This window comes from Solanum tuberosum, unplaced genomic scaffold (assembly GCF_000226075.1).
Source record: "Solanum tuberosum cultivar DM 1-3 516 R44 unplaced genomic scaffold, SolTub_3.0 scf00277, whole genome shotgun sequence".
Lineage (NCBI taxonomy): Eukaryota > Viridiplantae > Streptophyta > Magnoliopsida > Solanales > Solanaceae > Solanum > Solanum tuberosum.
In genome coordinates, this window is record NW_006239197.1 from 130,383 (window position 1) to 158,038 (window position 27,656).

Here is a 27,656-nt window from a genome sequence, read left to right on the forward strand (position 1 = left end):
TTAAATTTATACGTAGCCTCTAGAAATCAAATTTACAACAATGATTTATAATTCTCATCTCAAATATATGATTTATAAGACGCGTCTCAAACATATTTGGAAATTACATCTCAGAAATAAGATGAAATACGATTATAAGTAGCATCTTGAATTGGGTTCAGTTCACTCCTGGGTTCAAGCCCAAAATGCGGTCCATGCACAAGTGGGCTTTTTCAGTTGCATCTTTTTAAATTTAAAAACTAGAAAACAAATGATAAAAAAAAATTGAAAAAAAAAGAGACAATATGGGAAATAAGATATAGGGGTCAAGGGCCAAGGTGGGAGTAACCATATTAGTGGATAAGATACGGAAAATAAGGTTGAGATGGTTCAGAAATGTGGAGACAAGAAACACTTGTGTGCTCCTTTATGAAGGTGTGAGAGGTTGACAATAGGAGGGTTGAAGAGAGGTTGGGGGAGATCGAAGAAAAATTGAGGAGAGATGATTAGAAAAGTCATGAATAGTCATTAGCTAATCGAGGATATGACTTTACATGAGAGAGCATGGAGGCTTAGGAGTTAGGACTATGCTAACATTTTCTCATGTGTTGACTCTATTAGCAATTTTTTTTTCTTTAATTATCTTTAATATTTGTGTTGTCAGTAATTTTCTTTCTTTGAATCTTTTGACGTAGCTTCTACACTTGTATTTTCTGAAGCCAAGAGTCTATCGAAAAAATTATTCTACCCCACCAAGACAATGAAAAGATCTGCGTATACTCATGAAATACTATATGAAATATGTTATTGTAGTTGTTATGACTAATGGGCCAGCCCAAGTGCATACCCAAACGAAACGATCCATTGAATTTTGTAGCCCTCTAGGATCTCTTCTTCAAACCTCAAACAATCAACTGAAAAATTTCAATATTGTATATCAATATTTATGATTAGAGGTGTCAAATGGCTAGATCGAGTCGTATTTGGGTGGGTCAATGAGCTATAATAATAAATAGATGGGTTAATAATTTGTCCAGAAGTTATTTGTGCTAAAAATTGGTTAAAATATGGATCATAATTCAATATGATCAATTCTTATTCAATTTTAATTATTCTTTTATAAAAAAATTAGTGTTATTTTTGTCTTTATTATCGCTACATTTAACATATCAAATAAAAAAAAGTTATTTTCAAAACATTTTAACAAAATTTCTTATGAGTCAATTACATATCAATTGAATTGAGCTAAAATAAATTGATCTAATTAATGAATGAGTTATTTGAACGACTATTTTGCCACCCTAATCTATGATTCTTTGTCGTAGTTTTCAAATGTAAAAACTAAGTCGTGTCTGGTGATTATACCAAGTATATTTATATATTTGCATATTCACTTTGTTTACTTGACTATAGTTAATTAATGTACATTATCACTTTATTAATTTATTTATTGATATGATAAGTTAAATTTTATTTGTACAAACACTAATATGACTATGTAGTTGTTTAAGTCATCTGCATCCCCTTAAAGTTGTCCGCATATTTCACTTAGGCACCTCAACTATGACTATTACCACCTAATTGTTTAAAAAGTATACCTATTAAACACAAAATGTTGATGTGGCAAAAGAAGTGTTTTTCACTTCCGCTAAGAGCGTGAAACAATCTTAAATAATATTTTATTTTTACTTTTTTCAAAAAAACTTAATACTTTTTCTTCTTTGACTGCCACTTGGCATTTAAATAATTTAATTTCTTAAAGAATAATTTTAAAAGTAATACTAATTCTTAAATCAAAACAAAAAAAAAAACCACCCCACCCCCTTTAAGTCGTTTTCTTCACAAAGACAGTGCACTTCATTGTTTTTTTTTAACTTTAAAAAATAAAAATTGAATAAGCTAATTGAATTTGGAGGGAGGCTGAAAAAAGTTAGCCGATCGATGTCCATTTCAGTCACCTTCGAACAAATATTATCATTCAAATTAAAATGTAAACCCACTAAACTTATCAAAAATAATATCAGATTGATTCGATAAAATTAATTTATGTTCTCTCGATTTCTCTTTGCTATCGATTTCAAGACGATTGACAGATTCACTTTCTTCATCACTCTTGTATCAGTCTCTTTGAATATCTCTTTCTCATGTATTAGGAATAAAAAATAATTATATAAGCAAATAACAAAGAAATTGAATTTTATCGTTTGAGAAAGAAAATCTTGCTTGGAAGAAGATGAAGAAGAAAGGGGGCTGGGGTAGGGTTGGGATTCTCATTTATTTTTTTTAATAAAAAAATAGATGAAAAATATATTTGAAATGATTTTAATTCTTTTTAACATAAAAATTCTTTTTTTTCTATAATTGTTGGGCTCAACGCCACATGTTATCTTGTAATTTGTCATTTTGCCACATCACAACAAGTGTATTACACACTTTGTTTGTTTTACTTATTATCGAAAAATATCTAATAGGAACAAGTTTTAAATAGATAAAAGTGTTCAATAGGTACTAATCTTAGTTGAGGTGTCTAAGTGAATTGTCATGAGCTCAGAAACGAATAAGCATAGCTAGCCTTGAAAACTTTTATTTTTTGCAATGAAAAATGGGTATAAACAATGAATATAAAATATCACTAAAATTTATTTTCTTTAATCCTATTAAAAAAGATCATTTTCCTTATCTATAAAATCAGTCAATTATAACGGTGCTAATTTAATTGTAAAGATAAAGAGTACAAGTATTGTTGTTTATCTGAATCATACTCCCTAAGCAAATATCGGAGCAACGTGTAACGAAAAATTACGACTCTAATGGATTAAATCAAATTGGGATTAAAGGATAAAATTTTGTTTTATCTATAACTCTTAACGCAAATCCAATTCGTATTTATATTAATTACTTCCCTAACTAATTTTTATTTCATTTAACTAAGCACATCGCTATCATTATATCCTTTTTGTCACTACTGAACAGTTCAACAATTAATCGGTTTGTTACGCAATTCCAGCAATGTCTACCGAAAAACCACCGGTTTGCGTCACCGGAGCCAACGGATTCATCGGTTCATGGGTGGTTCAGACGCTCCTCAACCGCGGCTACACCACCATCCACGCCGCCATCTTCCCCGGTACCGATCCTTCGCACCTCCACTCTCTCGCCGGCGCATCTAACCCCGGCGTGCGAATATTGGTTCACGAAGTCAACATCCTTGACGCCGATGCAGTCTCCAGAGCAATAGCAGGATGCGGCGGCGGTGGGGTTTTCCACGTGGCGTCGCCGTGTACGCTAGAGGATCCGGTGGACCCGCAGAAGGAGCTGGTTGAGCCGGCCGTACAGGGTACGATCAATGTGCTCACGGCGGCGAAGAGGTTTAATGTTCGGCGCGTGGTGCTCACTTCCTCCATTTCCGCCATGGTTCCCAATCCTGGTTGGCCGGAAAATAAGGTGTTCGATGAGTCGTCGTGGACTGATCTTGACTACTGCAAGTCTCGCCAGGTGTCATTCTCTCACCAATATACACGTGCTTTTCACGTGATATCTAAAATTAATTTATTTATGATTACTTAGAAATTAAATAGGTTAAAATGAACTTTTTAAAATTTGTTAGGTGTAAAACTCAAATTATTATTATTATTAATATAAATAAGTTGGAATTAGTTGAAGGGCATTAAACAACAATCTTTTCTGCATGAGAAAGCCGTTTCGTTTAATTTGTGAAATTGTGAGATTAATATAGCTTGAAGATCCGGTGTATGGACTTTTAGAAATCAGCAGGGGTAGTGATGATGATCGGCCTCAATCACATAGTATTATATATAGGTGGAAACGGTAGGTCTAGTATAAGTTCATCCCCATACCAAAGGGGATGTATGTTGATATGGAAGTCGAAATTCACAACCTTGAGCAGGATGCATATGGTGCAATCCTTCGAGCTTTCAAAGCACAGTCTGATGCTCTTACATGGGAAAAGGAAAGCTTGATAACACAACTCAGACGATGAGCACAGAGACCTACTGACCAACGTCAATGCCGATAACCGTATTCATAGTATCAGGGAGTGGAGAAAGACCAATGGAAACCAAGATCAACTCCCCAGTCCAACAGTTTCTGGATCAACAAAATCTGTGATAGTGCCACTTGGTGCCCCGTTGGAGTCCTTGCACCATCAGACAATTGCAGCAAGCACGCAACCTACTACTCCAGGTGCAAAATGGGCAGCAGCCCCAGGAAATGGAGGATTTACGTCTAGACCTGGCCAGCAACTGTTCTCCTCTTCAAGGCCTGTTCATTATCAGCAGGCTGGTCCTGGTTCTTCAAGTGCTCTTCGTTCTGCTGAATTTGCTGAAAGACCGCACCACGACCCCTTGATTGGGAGAAGAGTGATGACTAGGTGGCCACATGACAACAACTTCTACAAGGCCATTATAACTGACTACAGCGCTGTCGATGCTCGGCATGCTTTGGTGTATGATATGAATACACCAAATGAAACTTGGGAATAGGTTGATCCCAAAGAGATTCACTCCATGGATATTCGTTGGATAGGTGGTGATCCTGGAATATCTCGAGTAGGAGGAGGTGGTGGGCCAGGCTATGGAGGAGTTAATACTCTAAATGCTGGAAGAGGGAGGAGATTTGCTAGGCAACAATTTGAGAATGATGTCAATGCATCAGAGAATAGAATCGTACAGAAGACATCAGATGAAATTGAGATTCTGCACACAGCAACACTGATAAAGAAGGTTATTGATGCAAGTCGCCCTGATCTGGCTGAGCTTGCAAAGGCAAAGAAAATGCTCAAGGAACATGAACAAGCATTAATTGATGTGATTGCCAAACTCACCGATGGTTGTGAGAGTGGAAGTGGTGGGGAACCGCCATTCTTCCATAAGAACGATCTGCTGGGGAGCAATCATGATGGTGTTGATATGGAGCCTGGGATGAGGGCAAGAGGTCAAGGCGCACCGGAAAATCATCCAGATGAGGATGTCATCGTTATTTAGCCTTTTTCATAATCATCATTTGTAGGCAATACATTTTGTCTATTTAGATTCTGGAGCTAAGCTGCCAAACATCGTATTTCAGCTCAATGGATTATAGTGCCAACTTTGCTGTCGCATGAATTGTGCAAGACAACGTAGAGATGTCTTTGTATGTTATGTTATTACTCTTTAGTTTTGCTGCTACAACCCCTGAATAAAGCTGCTTCAGTTTGGCAATACATTTTGTCTATTTAGATTCTGGAACTGAGCTGCCAAACATCGTATTTCAGCTCAATGAATTATAGTGCCAACTTTGCTGTCGCATGAATTGTGCAAGACAACGTAGAGATGTCTTTGTATGTTATGTTATTACTCTTTAGTTTTGCTGCTACAACCCCTGAATAAAGCTGCTTCAGTTTGGCAATACATTTTGTCTATTTAGATTCTGGAACTGAGCTGCCAAACATCGTATTTCAGCTCAATGGATTATAGTGCCAACTTTGCTGTCGCATGAATTGTGCAAGACAACGTAGAGATGTCTTTGTATGTTATGTTATTACTCTTTAGTTTTGCTGCTACAACCCCTGAATAAAGCTGCTTCAGTTTGGCAATACATTTTGTCTATTTAGATTCTGGAACTGAGCTGCCAAACATCGTATTTCAGCTCAATGAATTATAACGCCAACTTTGCTGTTGAAAAAAAAAAAAGAATTAGTTCTATTAATAAAAAATTAACACGTCTTCGGATGACTCGGTTGGTTTGGGTTTGGAGGGTGGTTATCCATATGGATCGGTCCCCCACCTCAATCCCTTCAGAGTTGAGTCTGTTGCATAAAGCTTTTGTAGTGCGGTTTACATCTTCGGTGTGGTTTGTAGGCTATGTACTTCGTGTGCACAAAATGCTTATCCTTAGGCCGGCTGTGGGTTATCTAAGGTTAAAAAAGAAACAAAAAGCACGTTTGACTTTAAATAAAGTTGATGTTTTGTTAAACAAACATCTAGAGGAGATTGAGCCAATAATTAACATTCCAATAGAGGAACACTACTTTTTTTTTTTTTTTGGGTAGAAATAGATGAGTTGCATTAATTAATATAAAACATTACAGGGAGTAGATGGCCCTATTCTAGAAGTACAAAAAGAGGTTACTGGCATTGTAGTGTGAAATGCACTACATGCCTCACTAGTTAGACTATCAGTTGGTAAGTTACAAAAAGTTGTTTGTCGACAAAAAGTGGTGTCTAGACTATCTGCTTCGACCATCGATTCTGTAAAAGGGGTTGGGCTATCAAAAAGTGGTAATGTAGTCAAAGCTCCATTGTTGCTCCATGGTTAGCTAGACTATCTGCTACCTGATTCTGCTCCCTGTAAATGTGAGTGACGAGTGTTTCACAGACTTGTCGAAGTGTGGACCTGCAATCAAGTAAAATATCAGCATATTTTGCATTGGAAGATGATAGCAATGTGATTACCTCTTTTATATCAATTTCCACTTGAATTGGAGATAGGTTCATAAGCATAGCTAAGCATAGGCCATGGAATAGACCCTTTAGTTCAGCTTCAGTGATAGTAGTATATGGAATATGCATACAGTAGCCTAGTATCCAATGACCATCTGTGTTCCTAAAAACTCCTCCTATGCCTCCACTATCCGACATATTTGTAAAGGCCCCATCAGTATTGAGTTTATAATAATTTGGTTTCGGGGTATCCATTTGAGTTGTAATTGGGTTCTAGGCACCTTGGGAGTTGATGCCCTAGCCAAAAAATGATATTCTGTGGCTTGTTGAGTAGCCCGTGTACATGAAATAGGAAGTTTTTTTTATTATTAAAGAGATTATCATTCCTTGTTAACCAAATATGCCACAAGTAGTAGGGAATTAAAGTTTCAGCTGGAGGTGAGCGATTAATTATAATAATTAAAAGAACACTACCTTCGCTTTAGGGGATCAGTACTCCTTTGACTCCACGAGAGATTGAACAAAAGACTGTTTAATTAGCCTATTTCGTGCGTGTACCAATTGAAGTATTTTGGGTAATTGAGAATCAACATGTTAAAACTTCTTATTGCAGAGCTTTAGGCTTATATCGAGATTACTGCTTGCATAATCCACTTCTCTAATAATGTAGTATAATCCAATATTGTTGAGTGATCTACTCAATTATTTACCATGTCCTAATAAATGGACACTTTCTATTTGATTTCCTTGACTTCTAAATTTACTTTTATTTTAAACAAAGTTGCAAGGATTCAAAACTTACCGTTCCTGATTCCCCCATTGACATATAGTATGATATAATTACCTCTCATGCATGACGAAGAGCTCTTAAACATTATAAATCATAATTGAGTTCAATGACAGAAATGGTACCCAGTCTCAAAGACACTTGCTGAGAAGGCTGCATGGGAGTTTGCGGAGAAGAATGGATTGGATGTGGTAGCAATTAATCCAGCTACATGTCTTGGTCAACTTCTGCAACCTGGACTGAATGCAAGCTGCGCTGTTTTGCAACAACTGCTTCAGGGATCAACAGATACCCAAGAGTATCATTGGTTAGGGGCTGTGCACGTCAAAGATGTGGCAGCGGCACAGATTTTGTTATTTGAGAGCCCTCGTGCTTCTGGAAGATACTTATGTACCAATGGCATTTACCAGTTTGGTGATTTTGCTGACAGAGTCTCAAAACTTTCTCCTGAATTCTCTGTCTACAGGTTTGCTTCTCTCTCTATCGTAACTATCCTCAAGTTTAATCTTCTGTTATATGCAAAAATAGGACATATATTGAAAGGGATGTTTTTACATCTGTTAATCCAGTCCAGTCTTCGTCTCAGCTAATAACATTTAATCTTTATCAACACTGGATTTGACATAGCCAACTAGTTATTTGTTCTCCTCTGTTACTCAAAAGGCGTATAATTCAGCTATGCTATCTTTAACTGAATGATGATAAACTTAAATTTCGATGTTGTTTTACAATTCAACAGTAAGAAATGAGCAGCTTGAGTCATTAAGAACTGATCTCCACCTGAAGAACTTGGGAACGAAGTTTTGTTAACTAGATTTTCTTCAGGCATAACATATAGACAGTCACTTCTATTACTACCTCAATAGTTTAATACTCTCTCCATCTCGTTGGAAAACTCTTAATTTTGTTTGGCCTTTCCCAAATAAATGCTGACTAACTTTTTCTGCACACCAACTCCTCAACTGAAAAATTAGTTTATGTTATTTAAAAGATGAAACAACTTTTCAACTAATTACTCCCTTTTTTGTCATTTAAAGCTACTTCCTACATCCCCTCAACCAACCACCTTAGACTCTCCAAATATCAGTGAACTGTTTGATTGGGATTTTATACTGAATATGGTTAAAATTGCTTACAGCATTAAGTTGAATCATGAACATATGACATTTAACTTGAATAGCTTAAAAGAAGTATTAGTTTATATTCACATATAAATTGTTGGTGGTACACTGGAAGTAGGTCAATAAAAATAGGAGGGAGATTAATATACTATACTCAATAGAAAAATCTTGTGCAAAATGAAGTGATTATTACATGACAATAGTATTTCATTTAATGTAAAATCAATTACGACATGGTTTATAGTAGTGGGGTGGCAGGAGCTTCCATTCTACACTTTGGTATGAAGTGCAGCCCGGTGTACAAAGCATCCCCCGTTAGAAGGGTACAGGGCAGGGCCGCACTCCAAGGGGTGTGATATAGACAGCCTTCCACTTCTTCGGTATGAAAACCAACATGTGCAGTAGATACCTAACTTGCAGGAGTATAGATACAAATTGGTCTTACCTGACCCCACCTCAAGTATTAGCTTCAAAGGAATTTTAATTGCACAACACACATTCAGAAGTCACAACTGTCAAGAATCAAGATCACCTTTATGTTATCCAGGCCTTTAACAACCCCACTTTAAAACTGTAAGGCTACCCAAAGAAACCCCACTATGAAGTGCTAGCTACATCTATAGCATTCCAAGTCCCACTGGTCACCTTCCATGTTACCTATTCAGCTTATCCTTCCTTTTAGTGATTCTATTCTCGTTATCCTGAATAGTTTTACGACTGAGACTTATTGCTGAAGTTCAGCCTCAGCATCTTTTAGTCATATGTAAATCTCGTTAATATGTTGTTTTAAGTAATTTGTAATTCATGGTCGACCTGATTTGTATCAGGGTCTCTGCATAATCAGCTTAACTTTATTTGATAACTGAATTTCAAATGTATACTGAGGTTAGTACATTATAAATTTTAGTTATCAACCATCCAATTGCTCCTAACTACCATGTGCCTCTATTGAAATGTTTCCTCAGTGCATTTATTTAGCTATGACTTATAACCAGGTTGACTCTAGGCTTCATTTTTTTAGCATTCAATGTGCTTTAATCAAATTGAAAGTTCCTCACTTCTGTTATTGCTTTTTCCGAACTGCTTTGATAAACTTGTCCTTGAGCGGAGGATCTATCAGAAACAACCTCTCTACCTCTCAAGGTAGGAAAGTCTGCGTACACACTACCTCCCCAGACTCCTCTCGTGGGATTACACTGGATATGTTTGATAAGTTGTTATAATTGCCCCCTTTGAGAATTTCTTTCATGTCTTAGTTTCAATTGCATAAGATACCATTTTTTATTAGATACCTTTTTGTATGATTGGTCTGGTCTTGTCTCCAATAATAGTGGATAAAATTGAATACAGGTTCACAGGGGAGACCCAGCCAGGCTTGGTGGCTTGCAAAGATGCTGCTAAAAAATTGATTGATTTGGGACTAATTTTCACCCCAGTTGAAGATGCAATTAAGGATACAGTGAATAGCCTTAAAGCCAAAGGCTTGCTCAATTAATTATCTTGATCCCACACTTGCTTTTAGAAAATTCATCTTTTTGCTTAGATGGATTCATAATAACCATTAAATGAAATGATTTATTAGTATCCGTCTTTTTGGGTAATTTAATTCATTTATTAGAAACCCTATGGTGATAATTATTATACCTGCTTTAGATTTCCAATGAGATTAAATGGATCATGGCCCCTTTTTTGTTTTTAAATTCAAAGTAATGATTAAAACAATAGATTACCCTTGTTAACGGACACTTATTTAAAAATTTATGATTAACAAGGGTCCGTTAATAACCATGACATATTGAACTTTATGATAAGACTTTTCCTTTTTACATAGAACAAAATTTTAGGAATGATTGTTAATTTATTTTTTCATCAATCGATTAGTATTTGATATTATTACTCTCCTAATTTTTTTCTTCAATTTTATTATTTCATGTTGTTTCTTTTGCTTCTATTACTATATTCTTATCGTCAGTATTTTGTTATGATACTTGATTTTGATATGTTTTACTTGAGTTGAGGGTCAGCCAGAAACGACTCATCTATCTTTTACATAGATAACATGCATGATATTCTTTTCAGATCCAATTTGTGGGACTATATCGAGTATGTTGTTGTTGATCAAATCCAAAATGGTGCATATTTTTGCTTTTAAAAAGATTGATTGTTGATGCTTTCTTGAATTCCTTCCCACTCCATGCTCTGTCAATGTGTGAGAATCAGAATTCAGAAGAATAGCTCCAAAACTGATTATTTTTTTTCGATCACTGAAAAGATAAGTTATAAAAATAGTATAAAGTAATAAGTGAAATTGTCTTACTTAATAAGTACAGAGAACTGATTTGGCTACGGTACTGCTGAATTATTCTACTACTTTGAATGGATTCAAATTTATAATAACAAATTCCAACACTAGTAGAAAAAAAGTAATTTAAGTTTTGTCTTAGGGTTTTTTTGTTTTTGTTTGTGTTACAATTTTTTTTTTTGTGAGTTAGCTAAGTGGCACGTGATTGAGGGGACCAAAGTTAAAAGATGGAACCTTTGGGGTATGTTGTTGTCACCCATAGCCAAAGCAAGTTTGGGTAGAAAAATAAATGAATTCTCAACAATATTAGTCTGGCTTTAGTTGTTAGTCTTTTTCTTCATTTCATTTCTTTTGTAGACTTTAAACAAAAAAAAAAAGATTCTTTAATTTTATTCGAAAAAAGAGGTACAAAGGGCTAAGAGAGTGGGGATGACGATGCACATGGCATGTTTGGTAGCCTCTTTTATATTACAACATCATCAACAACAACATACCTAGATAAAGTATACTCAGACTTTACCATTATTACCTCGCGAGGTAGAAAGACTGTTTTCGAAAGACCTTCGACTCAAGTGCAGCAATTTCAAATATAAAGAAAAAGAAAACAATGACAAACATAATAACTAATAAAAGAAAGAATACGAATAACAACAAAATAGTGCAGTAGTCGAAACCAATAAACATCTTTAATCATGGAGTTTTTTTTAGAAGAGATAAAAAAGAGAAGAGAAAAATTGAAAGAAGAGTGGAGATAATGACTAGCAATTTTAATCATGGAGTTTTCTCTGGCATTCCATGTGCAACAATCAACTCTTCCCACTTATTATTTAAACATTACACACATATAGTAATATATTAACCAATTCCCCTTCTTTTCTTTCAAAACAATCTAACATTGTACTTTGATCTAACAACCCCCCACCCTCCTCTCAACCATATATATCCTTAAATTCATCTATCTTTTCCCTGAGTTTGAGGAACAAAACTAAAATAAAACTCTCTCATATATCCTTTTTGTGGCTCAAGATGAGTAATCTTACTTCTAGTCCTGTTCCTTGTAGTAGATCATGGTAAGTTATACTACTACATACTTTTTTATTTATGTCACGCGTATGTCTATAAGTTCAACTTTTGCAAGTAGGTTGTCGTTCAGACTCGTTGTTTACTTGTTGTATAGGTCAATCAGTGAGGACTCATTGAGAAGATATGTGTTCTATGCAAGTGAAAATTGCATCCAAGAATTATTATCAGCTTCAGATTCAAAAAGTTGTAACGATGGCTGGAAAATACTTGGCGTAGATAACGGCGTTGAGATATCTAAACGCCGTTCAGGTTCACTTCACACTTTCCGTAGCCGTTGGTTACTCAAATCTGTCTCTCCTGAACAATTCATCACCGTAGCTAACGCCATCGATGCTGCAAGGGTAAGTTTGAATAAATTATCGCGCATTTTCTAAAATAACAAGTATTATCGATCAAATTAGTTTATTGTTTGATGAATGAAAATGACAGCAATGGGACGGGGACTTAGTAGAAGCAAGATACATAAAGGATTTGGAAGATAATTTGAGTATTATACGTCTTAGATTTGGGGAAAATTCGAAGCCTTTATTCAGAAACAGAGAATTTATTGTCTATGAACGTCGTGAAACTATGGATGATGGAACACTGGTACGTATTATTTTAATTGCAAGTTGATAACAAACAAACGCACATATGATGTTTTTTTGTTAAATGTTAATTAATGTTGTAGGTAGTAGCAGTAGCTTCACTTCCAAAAGAGATAGCAGCAGGTTTGCACCCAAAGCAAAACAATGCAATAAGAGGTTTATTGTTGCAATCTGGATGGGTTGTTGAGAAAATTGACCATGATTCTTGCATGGTCACTTACGTTGTCCAGGTAATGTTCAATGTCAATTCGCACATATCTCGATTATTTCAAAATTTGGATAGATAAGAGAAATTAATTACCTGATGGAGTATTTCTTTTTTTTTGTCAGTTGAATTATAGTTTTCATTCGTTTTATTGACCGTAGTTTATGCGTATATATATTTTGTAATTTCATTAAATAAAAATGGAAATTAATTTATTTTTTTTGGATGAAAATTTGCAGTTGGATCCAGCAGGATGGTTACCAAAATGCTTCGTGAATCGGTTGAACACAAAGTTGGTTATGATCATTGACAACCTTAAAAAGCAAGTGCTTTCTAGCCCTACCAATAGTGATGATAGTACTTGATTAATTACTACTTTGTACAAACCAAAAAAAAAAAAAAAAAGCATAAAAATGAGAAGAGAAGTGAGTAATTTTTATATTATATAGTTTTTGAATATATAAATATGAACTTCTTTGATCACAAGTGAAATCCACTACTTAAAAATTATTATTTCTTCATTGAAATTTTCCACTAAAAATATTCGGTGACTATTTTCATAGATATTTTGATTGAGTTAGTGAGAAAAGAAAAAATGTTCAAATCACTATTCTCAGTATTTCGATAAAAATCTATTTTTCACCATGTATTTTTATAACGAGCTAGTTCGAAGGAATAAGATGGGAAAACTTCCCACTAATTCGCAATAGAAAAAATCGCCATCCTCCACTACCAAAAAATGAAAAGGAAAAGGAAATTATTAACTGTTTGAATTAAATGGGAGGGGAGGACCATGGCATATTTTTTAGTACTAAGAATTTTTTTGAAAATTTGAATCATTACCTTAGTAAATAACCATTGATAGCTGAATTGGAGTTTCTGTTATGTCCTCTATTGAGGTTAGCAAAACAGAAACATAAAAATAGATGAAACAGACATAAATAATAATTCGAGTCCACAGAATCCACTGTATTTTCTTAAGAAATTTAATCCCCTCAAGTATCTGAGGTTGCAGATTAATTCCTTCCAAGATAAAACGGATTAACCTATTAGAGAAGTAGCGGTACCTCAAACTTCAATAATTTCAGCAAACGCAAGAACAGTAACGAGAGCACAATTCGCGTTTTTAATAGTAAATTCATAATCATATTGATATAACTGGTATTTCATACCTGTTTCATACATTCAATATACACATTACTGCTTAAAAGATAGTGTATCCGAGCTGTATGAATTATGTATAGTAATTTTGTCCTGAACTTATGAAACCCAAACATTATAAAAAAAAAATTCATACCAGACACTATGTGCACATTGTTAACTATTTTATAACACTCAAACAAGAATAAAAAGGTGCAATCAATTGTTTTGATAACATATTGTAGTATATATCATCAAATACTTAAACGGTAAAGAATTATCCAAAGTTAAACATGAAAAAATTATCCAAAAGTTAAAAAATAATAATTATCCAACCAACTATTTCGACTTTTTAATCGGTGGTATTGGTGTAGGATAATCGATTGTATCCGGAATGTGTTCTTTTGCTATCCGAGGTCCACCATATTTGCTAGCAACTGTCCCCGTAACTTCGCTTTTGCTAATCGCGCCATCTTCAGACAGTATGTTAAAAGGATGGAGCATGAGCATCATCGATTAAGGTTTCATCAAATCTGGGGCTCTTTCTTGGAGTTTCCATCGATTTCTTAGACATGATTAATCGGTTTGATTTTGGAGTGTTGGTGGGTTTTGGCGGTTTGATTTTGGAGAAGATGAGAAACAATGGAGAGAGAATGATAGTCGGTGGTGGGTTGAGGTGTGTGTGAGTGAAGAAACGTGTGGGGTGGGGGTGGGGTGTACGATTGGTGAGGGTAACAGTAAACAAGGAAAAGATATTGAGTAAATCCCTAAATTTGGGTAATTGACATTTTCTTTTTAAAAAAGGAAGTAAAAAACAAATTAATTATCTATTATTAACTAATATTAAAAACCTATAAATATATTAATGATTTATTAAATAAATATAATTTAAATTTAAAATAAAAATAAAAATAATTTTAATTGATATGTCATAACCAGTAAATATTCTGTTATAATCAAGAAATTTTTAAAAGTAGGCTTAAAACTCGTAATATTTACTTTTAAATGTGTATATGGGGTGATTTTTCCATTAGAGAAGTAGCGGTACCTCAAACTTCAATAATTTCAGCAAACGCAAGAACAGTAACGAGAGCACACACAGACTTAGTCGATCGACAATTTGTTTATATAAGAAAATATATGCAGAGAGGAAAGTTTTTCAGTGAATGAAAAACGAAAAAGACCTCTTATTTATAGCCATTTGCAGCAAGGAACACGTCTGTTCGGACAATGGTATCTTTCCAGAACGTTGTGTCTTTTTGGGAAAAGTAACGCCTTTTCAGAAGGAACAGGTCCCTTCAGAACGTTTTTACCGTTACACGCGAATTTCAAATAAATTTCGTTACGCGAAATTAATTATGTTAATTAACTAACATCCTGAATTAATTTATAAGAGAAAGGAAATCAATTAATGAGATTGATTAAATAAATTTTTTCCAAAAATATTATCAATCACATCAATTTTCCTTTAAGAACTAAAGGAAGTGTTTCCTAATATAAGATCGGCAACTCCTAAATCTTTCGTATCTAACTTACTAGCGAGCATACGCTTAGTAGTTTTACATTAGCAATGTCTTGGCTCATTAGCAGCATGTCATCCACATATAGACATGCAATGACCTCCTGATTTGGAGTGTCATTAATGTAGACACATTTATCACATTCATTGATCTTAAATCCATTTGACAACATGGTTTGATCAAATTTTGCATGTCATTGTTTCGGTGCTTGTTTTAGTCCATAAAGTGACTTAACAAGTTTGCATACTTTCTTTTCTTTACCGAGAACTACGAAGCCCTCAGGTTGTTCCATGTAAATCTCTTCCTCCAGCTCTCCATTTAAGAAGGTGGTTTTCACATCCCTTTGATGGATTTCAAGATCATATACTGAAGCTAGGGCAATTAACATCTGAATTGACGTAATCCTAGTCATTGGCGAGTATGTGTCAAAATAATCAAGTCCAACAATTTTCAATATCATAATGTGGATATTTTTAAAAGAGAAGTGCTAAATGGCTAGCAAATTAAAAAAACTATAATATCTTTTTTATTTTAAAACAAATAGATCTTTTTTCTATTTTTAGTTAAAATGTATTTAATTTAAAAGGGTAAGAATGTTTAAAAAATTAAAATAACATAGAAAAATATCATTTGATCAAATTCTGACAAAATTTTCTGGCCAAAAAGATTTTTCCTTTTTTAAAAGTTGGAGAGACAATATGATAACAGGAGCATCTTTATAATATGGATCCACTCATTAATTAATTTCACAAGTGGTTGCTATGATTATAAAGTTCTAGTTTCCAACTAGCATGATTAATTGAGAATTGACATTTTATTGGAGAAGATCATGGGTTCATATGTACTGTATTTTGCATAGTAAATATGCCCCAGCCTTTTCGAGAGTCAAATAAGATAAACTTTGATCAATATTTGAAAATATAATTTTTTTTATCAAATTAAACTAAGAAAAGCCATAATTTGTACTATAATTTTTTAAAAATATTTTAAATTTAACGAACTTAAAAAATGAGTCGAATTGACTTACAAAGATAATAGTAGACAATATATGTCCCATCATAAATCGGTATCATAATTAAGGTTTTTATGAGATGGGGTCAGTCATTTACCTGTACTATCTTAGCAGGTCAACTAATCAATCAAATTGGTATTGACCTATTCTTATTAGACTTTTCAAATAAAAAAGAAATGTATAATGAATTACCAAAATGCCACAATTGTAATTGAAGTATCACAGAGTTAGATTAATTAGTACTCTTGACCTCGTATAAATTCAATTATACCGTTTTTTGGGTAAACAAATTGGTTAAAGTCGTACCGATGATAGCAGTAGAGTTTTAAAGATTAGACAAGTTTCAACACAGCCTAAATTTTTCCTGATCTAGGGTGGTTCTGTGTAGGTTCAATTGAAGCATTACTTTTTGATTCGTATTATGTATACATAGGTAAAAATAAATCAAAATTAAAATGTATACGTACAATAAAATCACTCATTTTGAATCCACGGAGTCTAGCTCCTGGATTATCAGAAGCAAACAGTTGAAACATACAAGGCTGTTTACGCCGCACACAGAGGTTCACAGAATGTACACAGCTAACACAAAAGCACAACAGTTGCTTGAATCACTTTCCATTTCTATGACAATGTACCTGGTTCCAGGAGAAGAGTTGGTGTTTATCGCGAATTGGTGACCCCATTGTAACGATTTAGGCTTTCCTCACTGTAAGGATGATCAAAGGTTGCGCTGGTTCCTTCGTGGCTCACAGAAGTTGATCTGGATTCAGCACAACTGTTCAATCCATCTATTTCCATGATATTCTCAATCTCTTTCACTACCTCAGCCATTGTTGGCCTATTAGCTCCTGCATCTTCGAGGCATGTGAAAGCTAGATCCACAAACTTCCTGAAGCTTATAGGTGTCATGTTTGAGGGGATAGCAGGATCAACAAACTCATCAATGTTGTACATGTCTTTAGACTTGTCTATCGCTTGCCTCAATTCCTTCACAATGTATTTTCCTCTCACAATAGGACTCCGTGCTGTTATAAGCTCTAGCAGCAGAACTCCGAAGCTATAGACATCACTCTTCTCAGTCAACTGTTGTGTTGTGTAGTACTCTGGATCCATGTAGCCCTAAGCCGATAAATGTACAAAGCAGCTCGTATTAATTAAATGTTCTGTTACAGATTCTTCAAACAATGTTGATATCAAGTGTTCAGGTTTCAAGTTTTCTACTCTGCGAAAATTACAAATCAACTGTTGTTTTAGTCTTTTTAAGCAGTTTAACCAATGAACTCCTTTCGTTGTATGAACTTACATACATAAGTTCAGCACAATGTGTAATTGATCAGGACGCAACTTCAGTGTTAACTTTTAAGAATTGAACCAAGACGATCACCAGTCTATAACTATTAAAGGACAGGAGTTTCCAGTGACTTAAGAAATATAGAAACTGAGAAATGCTACCATATGACAACATTTGTAAAGTCTGGACTTACCATTGTTCCTTTAACCTGAGTACTGACGTAACCCTTGTCTGGCTCATACATCGTCTTGGAAAGACCAAAATCAGCAACTTTTGCAGTCAAGCGCTCATCCAGCAAGATGTTATTCGATTTGATATCTCTGTGGATGATAGGAGGGTCAACATGATCATGAAGATATTGCAAACCTCTGGCTGCTCCAAGGGCTATCCGAAGTCTCCTCTTCCAATCTAACTTAATCCCGGACTTTCCTGCAGAAGTTAACACTAACTTATCAATGCCCAGACATTCCAACCTACAGCTGATTTTCAAAACAACAGTCGATGAGAGTTCAAAATACCTGAAAGACTCTCTTTCAAGGATCCATTTGGTATAAACTCATAGACCAGCATCTGTTCACCTTGCCTGAAACAAAATCCTACAAGGCTGACAACATTTTTGTGATGAAACCTTGAAAGAATCTCAATCTCAGTTTTAAACTCGAGGGCGCCTTGCTTAGATGCTTGTTCTGCTCTTTTAATTGCAATAAGTTGTCCATCTGGAAGTGTGCCTTTGTATACCTGTAAGTTCACGAGAAGTTTTAAGTGATCAACTAACTTTAGCTTGCCCGAAAGATGGTGCAGATAGTATGGATAGAATTAAAGCAACAGCTTTTTAACCAGTCATCATAATATAACATTGTATTATCAAAAGTCAATAGAAACCAACCTTCCCATAACCACCAGATCCAATGTAATTGCTTTCTGAAAAATTATTGGTGTATTTTTTCAACTCTTCAAATGTGAAACATTTGACACCTTTTAACTGTGGAACACCACCGCTGTCTTTTATAGAATCCCATGTAGCTGGACAGATAAAAAAGACGATAACCATCAGCGAAATAAAAAGTTAGAAGCAACACTAAAGAACAGTAACAGAACACACCGAAAGGGTTACTCTTTCTAATAGCTTCTTGATCTCTTTTCTTTTGGCAAACTAAAACTCCTATTATTACTGATAAAATTAAAAGGACAGCACCACCAGCAGCTGCTCCAATTATAATTCCTTTAGTGATTGACTTGTGAGTTCCTCTTGATCCAACTGAAAACAATATATCGAAGTGTAAAAAAACTATAGACGATAACCTAACTCAAAGGGCAATAAACTACAAGAGTAATACCACGACTAATAGTACGGCTATCAGATGAAACTTGTGCATAGGAAATACATTTACATATCAATGAAATGAAATGACCAATCACCTTCGAAGTATTTGTAGCTTTCACCACTGAAAAAGAATGGTCCAAACTTTGGTGGGGGTTTGTAAGTCTGGTTGCTAAGTGCAAATCCAATTGTGGCAATCCCTGTACGGTTGAAATGATCTTGGCCAAATGGAAAAACTTGCAGGTGCAACACAAGGTAGTACTCTGAGTTCTTTTTTGGATTACTCAAGGAAACTGAATCTACTGGCACCTGATTTGGGCTAAAAGAAGATAGCATAGACTTCTGAAGTGACTCATAAATGCTTGTGTTTGTCAAGTCAGAAAAGGAAGGAGCTCTGAAGAATAAGTCGCCTGTGTACGGATAAGCACATTTACAGGTAGGGCTAAGAATTTGATCAGAACTGCATTGTGTTTTAAGGCAATTTTCTTGTGGAGTTGAATATACAAAGTTCGTTTGGGAAATGCCACAATAGTCTTCTGATCTTTCTTCATAACAAACTGGATTATGCATAAGTCTGCCAAGTGACCAAGTAGAAAACTGAGATTGTTAAACGACTAAATTGTATTCAGACGAATCAAATGTCCTAACATGAATGATCCATTATTTCTTTCTCATTGCTAAAGTGGAGAAAAAGTGGCTTGAGGACTTACATTATTTGAAAAGGAAATCCAGGTCTTACTGTATATGCATCGATGGAATTGTTCTGCAAATCAATCAGTTTTAATTGACTGCTATAGTTGGATGCAATATTCAGGGTTCCATTGATCTTGTTTCCCCTCAAGTTGCTGTCATAAATAACCACCTCATTGTCGTAAAATCGAAATGCAAAACATAGAATTATATACTAGGTCACTTTGTACTACCTTTCAAACTTTGTACAAGACTAGCACACAGCGAAAATGAGAATAGTTGCATGACATGAACCATGTACTAAAAGTAAAAGAACACTCACACAGTCTGCAACTGAAAAAGACTGAAGAGGGTTGGCGGAATTTCTCCTTGAAGTTGAGTGTTCTCCATTACCCTATGAGCAGAACAAATACAAATGAGGTGCATAACAAATTCTATGAACCACTTCATTAGGATAACATATACACTCAGACGCATGTGAGTTCTGCTGAGGCACGTGAACTCAGGGACAGATACACACATGCATGTTAAGAGAAAAAGAGAAAGCGAGAGAGAGATAGATACAAAGTCGTCAATGACTGCAAAGTTGAAAACCACTGCGGAAAATCAGCTGAGCTGAATGTATTATTGCTCATATCTCTGCAAAACATGACCATAGGCAACAAAATCAAATTAAAGTAACCGAAAGACATAATCTGTAATTATCACAATATCAAGATTGCTGCATTTTCTTAGCAGAAAAGAGTTTCAAGGAACTTACAAGTAGTAGAGGGCATTCATGCCAGCAAGATTGGGCAGGGGGCCAGTGAATTTATTGTTTGATAAGAAGCTGCAAGTGATACGGAAAATTTATAGATGGTCTGATACACTCATAAAAAGGATTTTTTATATTAGCATAATGCTTGTCCACTCACAGTTCACTCATAAGTGCGAGATTTTTGAGGGTTGATGGAATCGATCCGTCTAATGAATTCCTGTCAAGACGACTACAGTGGACATGGGTATCTAGTTAATAAAACTTCACCAGGTAATCAAAAGCAAGAAAGATGGACACTTATTAGAATTCTTTAAGAGCATGATGGATTTTGGAAATACTTACACCACCTCCAGAGTCTGCACGAGTCCTAATGAAGGGGGTATTTTTCCAGTAAGCTGGTTTTGGTCAAGCAGCCTGTGCAATTACAAGACCCAAACAGAAGAAACCATTAGCCAAACGGGTGTAGTTTGCAACAAGTGTCAGAGCTAGCACCATAGCGTTGGAGTGGGACAATAATGAAGTTGATCCATCAAATAATTCTCAAAAATATATACACTTCCAGTTCAGTGGAACTTACAAATGTTTGAGAGTCATATTTGAGCTGAATAGCTGATCTGGAATCTCACCTGAGAACTGATTTCCCCCCAGGTGACTGCGAGGTAAGTGGTATATCAGATGAAAATGAGAGACGAAGGTGTTACTTAAGAAACTGACAGTAATCAGTATTACTCACAAATGCTTTGTGTGAACAAGCATGTCTAGACCAGGTGAAACTGGAAGAGGTCCACTGAGCTTATTATCAGCTAAGTCCAGCCAATGTAACTTTGATAAATTACCAACAGAAGCTGGTATCGGTCCGATAAAGTTGTTTAAATTCAAAGATCTGCATGATTCAGATAGTATTTTAGAAATGTAGCCCAGTAGAAGAAACAGGAAAAATATTTCAATCTAGTATACCATATCTAGAGACCTGAAGCTCTAAGACTTCACAGTTTGACAACGTAAAGGGATACAAGAATTACTACAACAACAAAAATAACTAAGCGTTAGTCCCCAAACAAGTTGGGGTCGGCTATATAAATCCTCACTGACCAAGTTACTCCATCCAACTCATCTCATGCCAAATTTCCAATTTTATACAAAACATAAAGGACTAAAAGTTCTTCAAATACTCAATATCTTGAATTCGTTAAGCATAAAAAGTTGCAAACAGAAGAAATTGATATCCTTACAGATATTCCAGCTGGCTAAGGGATCCGATTGTGTTTGGTATCAGTCCAGAAAACCCACAACCAACAAGGATCCTGCGAGGCAGCTCGGAGCAATTACTCTAATGAAATCAGCTGGTGAATTTAACAACATTTAATCATTATCATGTAATAATACCCTTACAGAATTGATAAACTCTTCAAATTTCCAATTGATTGAGGGAGTGAACCTGTCAAGCCTTTGTTGTATGATAGATCCCTATTAAGGAAACAGATAATCAGAACAGAAATTTAAAACTTTTTCAACAGTCAAAAATATTTGTGTGCATGCAATGCATGATCACAAGCAAAATGGTGCTTCAAGAACAGGATTAATTTCACAGATGATCACTCAACTTTCATTTTATCGCACCAAATAAAATCATTAAACTATTATTTTTTGTAATGAATCCTTTAGGAACACTTTGGCGAGCACAAAAACAAAAATGGTCATATTCCACACAAGATTCAAAAATCTTATTTACTTTCATTAATTATGTGTCAAATTCAAATCAGACAAATAAATTGAAACAGAGCGAACATAATTAAGACAATTTTTTTTCTCCAAATTTTAACACTTTCAATTATGATGAGTAGAAGACATACAATATCTGCAATTCAGACAAGCCTTCGATATCTCCAGATAGCTCCCCTTTCAGATTAATGCTTGATAATTTTCTGAAATTCACAATCATTAATTAGTACCTCAAATTACAATTAGCAATGTCATTTAACAAAATTAATATGATTTAATTTTAACCTAGTTTCATTAGATAATAAGCATTTTAGTTTTATTATTATATATACACATGAACTGACCAAAATGGAAGAGTAAATACAGTAACAGTTACATATTTTTGTACTTTCTTACTAATTAAGATTTTTTAAGAAAAAAAATATTTTGCTGTTTTTTTGGAAATAGTTCCTTAATTATTCTAGTGTTTAAATTTTATTTTATTTTTTAAAAATCGAAGATATTATTTAGCTGGCATAAATGAGGTGGGTGAACATTGAATTAAACATGTGACGTTGTCGAGCTAAGGAAAAATGGAATTTTTGACAGAGTGCACTTGTGTTTTTATTTCTTAATTTCAACATTTTATTCATAAATTTAGGAATAATTTAAAGAGTGGTAATATTGTTATTATTTCCGATTAATATGATTCTCTTTTAACAATTTTAATTTAATCACAAAAAAAAAAAGCTTACATAGAAATAACACGTGAATTGTTGCAGTCGATGCCTTCCCATGGATCGTTACAAGGATCAGACCCATCCCAACTTGGAGGTATGTTTTCCCACTCTTCCTTCAGTGGCTCTAACACAACATCTGCACCAATCATTTTATTTTTGAACAAAAATACCATACACTAATTATTTTTAAAAAAATTCAGAACATACGGAATGAAATTGATGAAGAAAATCATATTTGACTTTTCTGATACAAAACAACGAAAAACATAACTATGTTCAATAATTGAAATGACCTTTTAAGTAATGAACTCGAAAAAGGGATCAAAATAAATTGGAGTTAAAATAGTGGACACTAATATATTCCCTACTAAAAAAAAAAGAAAAGAAATGAAAACAATTTGCTTTCATAACTCAGATCATCTAAAACAAGAACTATTTACAATAAGTAACTTACGATATAACATGTTAAACTGTGCTAGGTACTAGTATAACTTTATTTTTTATTCGCGATATGGTGTATATAAGTTAAATTCATAATTATACAGTTAAAAAAACAACAAAAGAGATGTGATAAGTAGGACTTACAGTCACCAGAATTTGTTGAAGCTCCCAGCTGCACCAAAACTTGCATAGAAATAATAAGCAGACAAAAGATGATCAGTTGGATTGTTCTTGTTTGGACCATTGTTTAAATCCACCACCATGCAACCTTAGTTTCTTCTTAGGGGCCAATATGTGTACTAAAAAGAAAGAGAAAAGAAGAGTAATGGGAAGAAAGAGAAACCACAAGTGTTTGGTTTGTTTTGAGGATTAAACTGTTCTCTAAACAGCAAGAGGATAATATCTCTCTACGTATACAAGTCTTCTCTCTCTAAGCAGTCGTGTTTGGTATAAGGTACAAGATATGTAATAATTTTAGAAATAAAATGTAGGCCTACTTTTTACTGTGCGTTTAATTGGAGGTATTAGACAGTCCTGAGATTATTTATCTCACAATTTATATCTTAGTAATAAGATAAATTATTCCATATACGTAATAATGAAATAATTTATTCTGGAATTAATAATTATAAAATACCTTGTTTCCAATCGAACGACGTGATAACATAATCATTCTAAATACTACTACTGTAGTAAGTAGTGAACATTCTAAGTCCACGAAAACAGAGACACCCTTGTAGGGGCTAAAAAACACAGTTCCCTTTATGTAAGGTTATGTTTCAACTTACATCATGCATTAATTGGACCCCATATAAATAACTTGTACAGTACTCTTAGAATGATTTTGTCTCTTCTAAGATGAAAAAATAGTCCATCCTAATTTATTTTTTTAAAGTATAAATGTTAACCAGAGGTCATAGGCTCGAGTTCTCTTGAATATAGAATTTTCTTAAATGGTATCTCAATTCAAACATGAATCAGTAAAAATGAACGAAAAGAAAATATATATAAGATATTTTTATATGCGGATTTTTATTTTTGGGTGAGCGGCCAAATATGTAAGTTTCCTATCATTTATTGTGACTTTAATATTGATTGTTTTATGATCATCCGAAGCAAGGGCCTGGGTCCATTGTGTTGACTAAGGTAGATATGTTGGTCTTAATGAGGTGGGTTCACTCACTACTCATATTGGTTGTCCAAAGAAAGGGAATTTGGCAAGTAGCCCTATCTAAGAGTAATTTTATATATATATATATATATATATGCTATTGATATTTTGGAAAGAATTTATTGAGAAAAAGATATCAATAAAATTCTCTTTTTTTTTTTTTCATTAATGTTTATTGGTCAAAATTTTCAGAAATTATTTTTTCTAAAAAAATAAGGTTTTGAAAATGACTCAGTAGGAAAATAAGTGACATGAAAATGACTTAGTAGGAAAATAAGTGACATTCATATTGATTATGATTTCGGGTATAGATTCAATAAACTTTACATATTTAAAATTAATATGAAAAGTATTACAAGTTAACATAGCTAATAATTCAAAATGTTTTAAAAAATAATCAGAAAACTGTAGTAAAATAAATTATTTGACTCTTGAAGTAGTAAATTAAGGATCAAGTTATGTCAACCGAGCGTCAGGGAACAATTGAACCCCTATCTTTTAAAGCCATCAGGTTTTCCAAATTCTTTTTATATAGAAATTATTGTTGGGATTTCAAAAACTTCCAGCTGGTCACTTTATTTCTTTGCTGAAGGTGTGATCCCCCATTCCATCAATGCTACTTTCCTTGCTTTGATTCCTAATATTTTGATCTAGGACTATCTCTATTTAAATCTAAAAAAAATTCTAATCGAATAGAGTTTACGCGTGATATGCCGAACAACTTACCACTGGGAATCGTGGGTTCCGTTGAGCTTCTCATAGAAATACAAAAATGTATCACCCACTTCCTACAATCTGGCTTGAACCTTTGGTAGATTCTGCATGATCAAAAGCACGGAGTGCGATAGAATTCCCCGGTACGGTTGCTAGGATGAAAGAAACGAATGTAACCATTGTAAAAACTTCCATGAATTTGGATGGTGTTAGGATATACTATTAACCATGCGTTTTGATATAGTATTATTATTGAACAATTGTTTATTCATTTATTCAATTCAATAAAGTGTTACATTAAATAGATCAATTGTCATATATGTGTCCTTAACTTATATAGTAGATGATTTGGTGTATAGAGTTTAAGCTTATACACAGAAGATTAAATCATCGGTTCTTATAAGTTAAAAGTTATAGTTCACAATCGTAGATGGAAATTTTGGACAAAACCATCAGAAAGATTGTAGCACGAGATTAAATGTAATCTATCTTGATTATGAGAATGGTATAGTTCTAACTTCTCGTGCTAGTGCATTTTGTATGTATTGAACGGGACCAAGCAGAGATAGATGTTTTAGACTGACTGATAAAAACATATTCTCTAAACTGTTAAATGTACTTATATTCTTAATCTTGATATAACGATTATGATCTGTATATATTAATTATTGTTTTGATTTATTAAAAGGTGAGATTCTGAGATGGGTCAATATGCCTGGTAGATTGGATGATAATAATATATATTGGTGAAATAATTAGTTAGTTGATGGAATCCATGTCTCAGTATAGAGATTGATGATACACCTTTTTATGAGAAACTTATAAGTTTTCATGTGTAAACCCGGCCGGTAGATTTATGAATCTGGCACATGAAATAAGTTAAGTGTTGCTCTAAAGGAAATTAATCATTGAATTAAATTCGTCAGTAATTTAATTTATTGATTAGTATCTGGAATCTTAACATGGGGAATTACATAAGTGTTTAATGGTGAATTTCGAAATATAAATAGAGGAGTGCAATTACGAATTTTTAGTGGAATGATTTGTAATTTATTATGGTAAGAATAATTCAAATTAATTATTTGGAATTATTTCCATAATAGGAAGCCTCAGTAATAAATTCTGTGGTCCCTCCAGTGCCCAATTTAACTAGAACTCAGAATCCTATTTTCTAGTAGAAGAAGGAAAAGTAACGTGTATATTTTCCTCCAAGAAAGAAACGTGAGTTTTGGGGTTTTCTTGAAGAATAAGGATTTATACTTTCTTCTCCTTTTTTGGACTGGGAAGACATCTCTATAAGTAGGGATTCTTCTAACCTAGAAAGAGAATTCAGTATTCTATACGATACTTGCCCACCCAAGTATTGAGAGAGTTCAATTGTTAATTGGGATCACTGTAGAAGACTGTAGAGCTGGAGTTGGATTTGCTTCAAGATATCTGCACACGCTTCAAGAGGTAATCCTGAGTTAATTTTCAGCATACCTTGTATGTGATACGTATTTGTGATTGTTGTCTATACTCATGCAAGATGTATGATTCTGGTATGCTTCCGCTGTGAATGCTATTTTCTAACAATTGGCATCATGAGCCATACTTGCATCTTTATAGATAACCTAAAATATGCGTATGTGAAATTGTATGCGTGAATCGTGGTTGGTGAATTTTATTTTATCACGATGAAGGCAGAATTGATGAAACTAGACTGGTTTGTTTTGATGAGTGCATACGATAATCAGACATGTAAATTCGTTGGTAAAAGTTGTGGTCAATCTGCATTGATTAATTTTAAAAGATTATTGTGATAGCACAAGAGTTCTGACGACGGCGGCTCGGTGGGATTTTTTTTCTAACCGTGTATATTTTAAAAGGTTGTATGCCCGTAATTCACATGAATAGGTATCAACTTCTTTATGAAATTTTGTTTCATGGTGGACCTGCATGTTTTCCTTTTCTGATTAACGCAAATTAAAAACTTTTCAATTGATTGAATAGTAATAGTTAAAAGTTGTGTGCATTATTTGTGTTAAGGCGGCAGTGAACAAGATGCTCTGGAATATTGTTTATGTTATATGTCATTGTATGGTATATTTAAACAAATTGAACTGGTCATGTTTACGCTTTATTTTCTGGAAATTTTTGTATAAAATTTGAAGAAATAAAATGGTGATGAGGATTCTTTCTTTAATTACCAAGATTAAAATAGTAATGAAGTATTAAATTTATGTGTTGGCTTAGACCTTCCTCCCCATCGGATGAATTTAATACAAGTCACTACGTATTTAATCGCTAGTTTGATAATCTTTATTAACTCTCCTAAAACTGAGTAATATATGATTGGATCAATGTAACTAGAGGATTTTCACTTGACTTAAACTAACAGTAGACTCTCCATCTGAGTTAGGTCTAAATAAGTTTATGGAGTGAATAATCGGTCATTATATATTTATATTGTATGAGTAGTTCTCCAATCCCATCGATTGGCTATTCAAGATGCATGAATGTATATGTATATGATGAGTTTGAATGTAAATATTCAATGATTATATGACTGTTTAGATTGATCTATTGTAACTTTTTCTTCAATCTCAGATTCAACATGTCTCCTTTTAATCCCATTAGTACTATTTTGGGTCAGAATAAACTAGAGGGTT

At 34.0% G+C, this 27,656-nt stretch overlaps 4 protein-coding genes across 5 annotated transcripts in view; 3 read left to right on the forward strand and 1 right to left on the reverse strand.

Moving 5' to 3' along the window:
• Positions 1 to 2,877: 2,877 nt before the first annotated feature.
• Positions 2,878 to 9,933, forward strand: LOC102591385 (cinnamoyl-CoA reductase 1). The gene is made up of 3 exons (XM_006358417.2): positions 2,878 to 3,474; positions 7,323 to 7,672; positions 9,678 to 9,933. The coding sequence occupies exons 1-3, from the start codon at positions 2,989 to 2,991 to the stop codon at positions 9,820 to 9,822; spliced, it is 981 nt and encodes a 326-aa protein (XP_006358479.1). The 5' UTR covers positions 2,878 to 2,988; the 3' UTR covers positions 9,823 to 9,933.
• Positions 3,542 to 5,589, forward strand: LOC102591049 (protein EMSY-LIKE 2-like). The gene has a single exon (XM_006358416.2). It carries the CDS (start codon positions 4,506 to 4,508, stop codon positions 4,980 to 4,982), a length of 477 nt encoding a protein of 158 aa, XP_006358478.1. The 5' UTR covers positions 3,542 to 4,505; the 3' UTR covers positions 4,983 to 5,589.
• Positions 9,934 to 11,316: 1,383 nt separating the features above from the next.
• Positions 11,317 to 12,910, forward strand: LOC102591710 (PCTP-like protein). The gene is made up of 5 exons (XM_006358500.2): positions 11,317 to 11,699; positions 11,807 to 12,053; positions 12,142 to 12,300; positions 12,383 to 12,529; positions 12,744 to 12,910. Exons 1-5 carry the CDS (start codon positions 11,656 to 11,658, stop codon positions 12,867 to 12,869), a joined length of 723 nt encoding a protein of 240 aa, XP_006358562.1. The 5' UTR covers positions 11,317 to 11,655; the 3' UTR covers positions 12,870 to 12,910.
• Positions 12,911 to 16,606: 3,696 nt separating this feature from the next.
• The window catches only part of LOC102592051 (probable leucine-rich repeat receptor-like protein kinase At5g49770), a 33,205-nt gene continuing 22,155 nt past the window's right edge, over positions 16,607 to 27,656 (reverse strand). The window contains exons 1-19 of one of the 2 annotated variants that reach the window (XM_006358419.2): positions 23,265 to 23,551; positions 22,695 to 22,815; positions 22,092 to 22,163; positions 21,631 to 21,705; positions 21,471 to 21,542; positions 20,972 to 21,121; positions 20,816 to 20,890; positions 20,581 to 20,652; positions 20,396 to 20,467; positions 20,242 to 20,310; positions 20,046 to 20,120; positions 19,804 to 19,875; positions 19,502 to 19,636; positions 18,890 to 19,365; positions 18,573 to 18,728; positions 18,357 to 18,493; positions 17,989 to 18,208; positions 17,664 to 17,899; positions 16,607 to 17,298 (exon numbers count right to left, since the gene is read on the reverse strand). In XM_006358419.2, the coding sequence (XP_006358481.1) occupies positions 16,840 to 17,298; positions 17,664 to 17,899; positions 17,989 to 18,208; positions 18,357 to 18,493; positions 18,573 to 18,728; positions 18,890 to 19,365; positions 19,502 to 19,636; positions 19,804 to 19,875; positions 20,046 to 20,120; positions 20,242 to 20,310; positions 20,396 to 20,467; positions 20,581 to 20,652; positions 20,816 to 20,890; positions 20,972 to 21,121; positions 21,471 to 21,542; positions 21,631 to 21,705; positions 22,092 to 22,163; positions 22,695 to 22,815; positions 23,265 to 23,364 (2,844 nt within the window). In that variant the 5' untranslated portion in view covers positions 23,365 to 23,551 and the 3' untranslated portion in view covers positions 16,607 to 16,839. Of the gene's footprint in view, positions 17,299 to 17,663; positions 17,900 to 17,988; positions 18,209 to 18,356; positions 18,494 to 18,572; positions 18,729 to 18,889; positions 19,366 to 19,501; positions 19,637 to 19,803; positions 19,876 to 20,045; positions 20,121 to 20,241; positions 20,311 to 20,395; positions 20,468 to 20,580; positions 20,653 to 20,815; positions 20,891 to 20,971; positions 21,122 to 21,470; positions 21,543 to 21,630; positions 21,706 to 22,091; positions 22,164 to 22,694; positions 22,816 to 23,264; positions 23,552 to 27,656 lie in introns of those variants that run through there. The other variant, XM_015313945.1, reaches the window with a different exon arrangement.